At 43.4% G+C, this 6,000-nt stretch overlaps 1 protein-coding gene across 3 annotated transcripts in view; it reads right to left on the bottom strand.

Moving 5' to 3' along the window:
* Positions 1 to 1,844: 1,844 nt before the first annotated feature.
* Positions 1,845 to 6,000, bottom strand: part of SMARCC2 (SWI/SNF related BAF chromatin remodeling complex subunit C2) — a 124,853-nt gene continuing 120,697 nt past the window's right edge. For all 3 annotated transcript variants that reach the window (XM_069758402.1, XM_069758403.1, XM_069758404.1), the window contains one exon: positions 1,845 to 3,254. In XM_069758402.1, coding sequence (XP_069614503.1) covers positions 3,193 to 3,254 — 62 coding nt within the window. In that variant the 3' untranslated portion in view covers positions 1,845 to 3,192. The remainder of the gene's footprint in view (positions 3,255 to 6,000) is intronic.

Below are 6,000 nucleotides of genomic sequence, written 5' to 3'. Positions count from 1 at the left end.
ACAAGTCTTTACAAAATTATTGTGTGTACTTGGGCAAAAGTAAAATGATAATGTGTGTGGGTATAAGTATGAGCAGTCAGAAACATACATGATGATAATGGAATCTGTTTACATCCAGAGTTCATACACAATTTAGTAACTTTGGACACATGTTGCAAAACTTACCTAAAACAGATATATATCGTCCACTGAAATGGGCCACGCGTGTTCCCAGGAAAGATTAATCCTATAGGCCCGTCTGAATAGGCCGCAAACACCTGATGAACGGGTGAAATACTCATTCATTGGGTGTGTGAGCTTTTATGCTGGCTTAAAACTCATTGTTCTCTACAGCACAACTGCTAAAATGGGACAGAAGCATCATATTAAGAATTGTTCTGTGGGCGTAGAATGTGCGCCTCCCTGATCAGCGTGCATCTAGCCAAATAACGATCATTTATTGGCCTATGTAAAAGGGTCATTTAGTGCCAATCTGTGGGCAGCATGGTGGCTCAGTGGTTAGCACTGTTCCTTTAAATCCCACCAAAGACAACATCTGTAAGGAGTTTGTATGTCCTCCCCGTGTTTGCGTGGAATGTGAGCCCCAATGGGGACAGTGATGATAATGTCTGTAAAGTGCTGTGGAATATGATGGCGTTCTATAATAATATTTTATTAGCTTCAGAGCCCAACACTCATTGCAGGCTTGTGCCTGGTCTCAAATGTCACCTCACAACACAACAATACGAGGTGTGCTCTTCTGGGATCAGTAATGGATGACATCTTTTGGGAGGGGCACAATGTGATGTAAGATAAGGAGTGAGGCAAAAGTCTATACATTATTGACATTGACTAAGTCCCCGGCATATGCTAACAAGTATATTTGTATAGAGATTTCTACACTTTTGAATTTACAGCCATCATGTAATAAATCTTAGATATCCTTGGAAGGCCAAATATAATGGTGCACATTGGGCTCATGCAGACATCTGTGCAAGTAGGTCTGAGCGTGGACTGCTAATGCACGCGGCGCTGGACACGCTTCTATCTTTCCGAGATCGGACAGAGATCCATGGACCTTTAGATGAGCCCGGCAATACACCTCTGATGAGCGCCAAGTACATCACTCATTTACTAACCTTTTTACACAAGCAGACAAACAATAATGGGGACAGAGCAGTCTCTGATACAATTAGTCTCCATACAGCACTGTCGACAGTAGACCATGTTTACACGTAAAATGTGCTGCCGATAATATATATATATTTTTTTGCAGACAAATGATAATGAGTCTTGCTTGAACATCAGCTGATTGTTGGCAAATTTACATAAGCAAATAACCGGAAGGTGATACATGCTCTTTCACTGGTTATCTACTTGCTTGAATGTGCGTGTTTATACATTAAGGTGACTTTCGTGACGCAGTGGTGGTAACACATGATGGAGCACACAGCTCAGCTTCATCTCCTCTGAGCACGGTCGCTCCCTCCAAAATGAAGAACAAGAAAACACTCTTTAAATGGCCTGAGGCGCAGACACTGCAGAACCTCCTTTTATGGGCTGGTTAATATGAAGCACATGTAACAGTCAGGAATACGTATATTGTACATCTACGAGACTGACAGCCTATGGCGTGAACTTGTATATCCTTTTCAGCCATGAGAACATATCTGCGGTGCCTATGTGATATATTGTAACTGCTGCTCGTTTCATTCATAATCGGGAGTTTACATTGAATACATGGTACATCTGTGTGTGGTATTCAGCCCAGCAGCTTTGTATAATTACACCATTTGTACTTAATTTATTATTCTAAATCCATTGTTTTTCCTTTTTTTCTCAACGCAAGAATATGTTCACATGGATTTTTATAAATTTTTAACGTTTTTAATGCCCCATGGATGGGGAACTGTAAGATGCACAGACACAGGATAATGTACAGATAACATGACCGGACAGACCGGGTGGGGGGTCAGCATAACCAGGAGGTTATCAGAGCTCCAAGGAGGTTGACAAAGTACTCACCATAAAAAAAAAAAAGAGGAGTCTTCTCCTTTCAATGCGCTAGCAAATCACCCAATGCTTTCTTCTCTAGACCTTGCAGTAAAAAACATTAACTCTCGCAGCCTCCATTCAATAAAGTGCACTCTGAACCCCCGATCTTCCAATCTCTGCCCAAAAATATTTAAAATACAATGATCCAAAATGATAAAAAAAAGCTTATATAGTTAAAAGCTAAAATATTTTACTAATAGGTCAAATAGTGCACTGTAGAGCCAGATTCCCTGTTCTATCCTTCCACAGGGATATAAAATTGCTCGCACTCTCCTTCCGCCAAAAAAAATGGGCCCACTTCACCAAAGAACTTGCCCTCTGTAGAAATGTGTGCATCTCCCCATTTTGTACAATGGAGCTACAGGAATATACAACCCCAGTAGCATTCATCAGACATCAAAGAATGAAATGACCTTCAACCCAGTGCAATTAGCATCATACTGGACAATAATGTTGGGAAGAGATGACTCCCTTTACACCATTACTACAGAAGCAAAGAAGCATCAAAGCCCTAGCGCCTCTGGAGACACCAGCATTAGATGCAAGAGTTCGGTCCTCTGCTGACCGGTACAGAGACGGGTCGTCCACTGCACCATGACCTCCATCCCCCATTACAGCACCCACTTGTGGTTTTTGTAAACCAAACACTATAAGTCTCCTTCATTAGTCTTCGTAGCTAGACGGGAGCATGGAGAAAAATTTGGTTCTTTTGAACAAAAATGGCAGAAAGGCTCCTATACTCCCTGGCAACTTTTGTGGTGTGTCTTCTGTAAGACATCTTGATCAGCTTCCAAGCAGTCCATAGCTTCATAAGAGTAAAAAGTCCATCCTGTTATTGCAGGTAACCACAGTTTCGGCTCCTTTTCGGAATCTATGGGATGTAACCGTGAATTCTGCAAAGCCTACTCGTCAGTGATCCGTCCCTCAGTCCAGGTATAAACTGCGGAAAACCTTATGGTCCAGGATAGTCATTACAAAACATGAATCACAGGCATGACACAAAAAGGGGCACCATGTCCCTGGCGAGCTCACTGCGTGGTACTCAACCGGTCGGGGAAACTGGAACCGGAATGAAGTGGCAGGAAAAAAAAATTATTTCCACAAGCGTTCCCACTTCACCCTCTGTCCTTTTACCCAAATAAAAGAACCGTCCTAAAATTACTGCTGGGCAGGAGCAACTGTGTTCCCCAAGGATTCTGGAGGCAGAGGTGTCACGGGATCTGGAACAAGAAGTACACATATTAGGGACACGTTGGACATTATAAACTCTGCTGTGGGTCCAGCCCTGCCCATTTCATAATTCCACTCATCACTTACCTCTCGTACTTGTCTATCTTTTTTTTTTTCTTGCATCTACAAAAAGTATTTACTGCCTGGAATTTTACAAATTTCCCACTGTCCATTAAAGTAAGGGTATGTTCACACATCGCGTCTTTGCCGCGTCGTTCCTGCCCCCCTTCCTGCATATTTTACAATCCCAGGAAAATGAATGAGATTTCTGAAATCTCATACACACGTTGCTTATTTTTTTCTTGCAGATTTTAAGCAGTTTTCAAATCTTTCATTTCTCAAGCCTTTCAGAAGTTTTGCAGCGTTTCTCACCCATTCTAATGAATGGGAATAAAAATATTTTAAAAAAGCATTAAAAACCCCACGCATTTATCCTGCCGAGAGACACGTTTGATGCAGAAATGCCTGCAGCAAATACTTAGCTGCACATACCCTTCATAACCGCTCCCAAAAAGTGCGAAATGCCAAAAACAATAAACATATCCAGTACAATGTAAAAACGCTTGCTGTTCCTTGGGGCTTCTTGGTGAACATGAAACACTTAAAAGACACAAAGCGGATAAAAGAAGTGACCTGACCATGCTTCAGGTGGAAGCCGCCCATTAGCGGCTGCCCAAACTTTATCTCCACCAACACCATCTGTCGGGGGAACGTGAGGATGCCCTCATACACATTAGACCGATGGGGGAACCGGATATCGCCAGGTTTGGATGTGTCTCATGGCCTTAAGAGTAATGGTGTAACACAAGGGAGGACAAACACCACAATACACTGCATAACAATGAAAACTGCACATCAACGCAAACAACTTATCAGATGAATCGTGTCTCCCAAGTTGTGGATTTTGTTACCATACATTGCAAAGGGTAAAAAATCCACTGGAAAAAAAAAACTGACCTATGTGATTTAAAATCCGCACTGCAAATCAATTTTTCATTCAATTTTTTTTTTTCACATTTTGGTAAAATCTCATTCAGAATGCTGTCAAGTATGCAGATGAAAAGTCTGCAGCCTATCCACCATGTGTGAACATACCCTAAAAATTGCTGGAAGATGCAGATGGTCAAGTTACTTATACAGTGGTACAATGCTGGAAGCTTCACAAAAGGAAACTGCCTGCCCGCTATATACATCCAAGAAGTTATATGAGAAACTACCATCGCCATGGTGGCACATGACAGCACTGAGGTTCTTACAGGTCACCTCCTGACAAAGGCGTGGGTCGAAACGGGAGGGCGACACACCACCGGAAAGAGATTATAATCGGTACATATTGGATTTACTCATGACGTTCTGTTCTATATCCCCAGAAATTATGTGTGTATCCTTATGCCTATTTGTGTGAATATATATTATATATTTTTTTTAGTTTAACTCTTCTAGACAGGCCAGCACTGTTTTCCACTATCTTTAAGTCGCGGATTGCTATACTTACTCTGTATAAACTAATCTGCAAGGTGTTTGCTGCCTCTTCCACTTTGTGGCCACTTTGTTTTTTTTTAAACCCACTATTATACTTATTTCTAATACGTTTTGTAGCGTGGCTAAAGGATGTCTAATCGATGGGAGATATGTCCCTTATAGATGGCTTGCTACTGTGATGTAACCATAGCTACCTATATGTGTTTCAGGACCTGTGGTGATGTCACAACCACATGTCTGGTCATGTGATGGGTTCTGGGTGTGGTTAGACATATAAAAGAAAGCCTAATGCTTAACACAGGTAGATATGTGTGGAGGTGAAACCCTCCTGAGTGTGTTACGGCTTCAGGACTGAGCCGGATGAACTGGACACTTGTTTTTTCTTTGCCTGAACCAAAGGCTATTTGCTTTCTGTTGTTTTGTCATATGGTTTATGGAGTAATAAACCCAGTGAACTTTAAAGGAACCTGCCTCCTGAGTGTCAGCCGTCGCAGCTGAGTGAGTGGAACCCCTACAATTGGTGGAGAATGCGGGCAGCGTTCCCAGCGGAGAAGTGAGTTTATTTTTGAATGTCCTGGGTCAAGGCTGTTGCAAGCCAGCAAGCATTGCCGGAGAAAATGGAGGACTTGCTGAAACACTTGGTCCAGCAGGAGCAAAGGCAGCAAGAGACCAACAGGCTGTTGATGCAGCAGATACAACAGAGCCAGCAGGAGCAACGGCAGCAGTTACAACAGAGCCAGCAGCAGATGCAGCTTCTGGCAACCGCCATCCAGGGCAAGGCGAGCGCCCCAACCCCAGGTTTGGCTGATGACACCCACGTCCGAAAGACGGTAAGACGCGCATTGCAGAAAATGACTCCCGGGGATGATGTTGAGGCCTTCCTGACGGTGTTTGAGAGGGTCGCTGAGAGGGAAAAACTTCCGCCAGAGCAGTGGGCAGAGGTACTTGCGCCATACCTGACAGGAGTACCCCAGAAGGCGTACTATGATTTGACCTTGCAGGATGCCAAAGAGTATCACAAATTGAAAGCCGAGATTCTCGCACGTTTGGGGGTGACACTGACTGTCAGGGCACAGCGAGTTCACTCCTGGGGCTATCACCGGGACAAACCACCTCGTTCCCAAATGTTTGATCTGTTGCACCTGGTCCAGAAATGGCTGCAGCCAGAGTCATCTACGCCTGTTCAAATGGTAGAACGGGTGATGATGGATCGGTTTGTCCATTCCCTCCCGAGGCCTATACAGACTTGGGTTG

Source organism: Ranitomeya imitator, chromosome 3, assembly GCF_032444005.1.
Source record: "Ranitomeya imitator isolate aRanImi1 chromosome 3, aRanImi1.pri, whole genome shotgun sequence".
In the NCBI taxonomy this organism is placed as follows: Eukaryota; Metazoa; Chordata; class Amphibia; order Anura; family Dendrobatidae; genus Ranitomeya; species Ranitomeya imitator.
The sequence above is the reverse complement of the archived record's forward strand: the minus strand, read 5'-3'. Positions and strand labels throughout refer to the sequence as shown.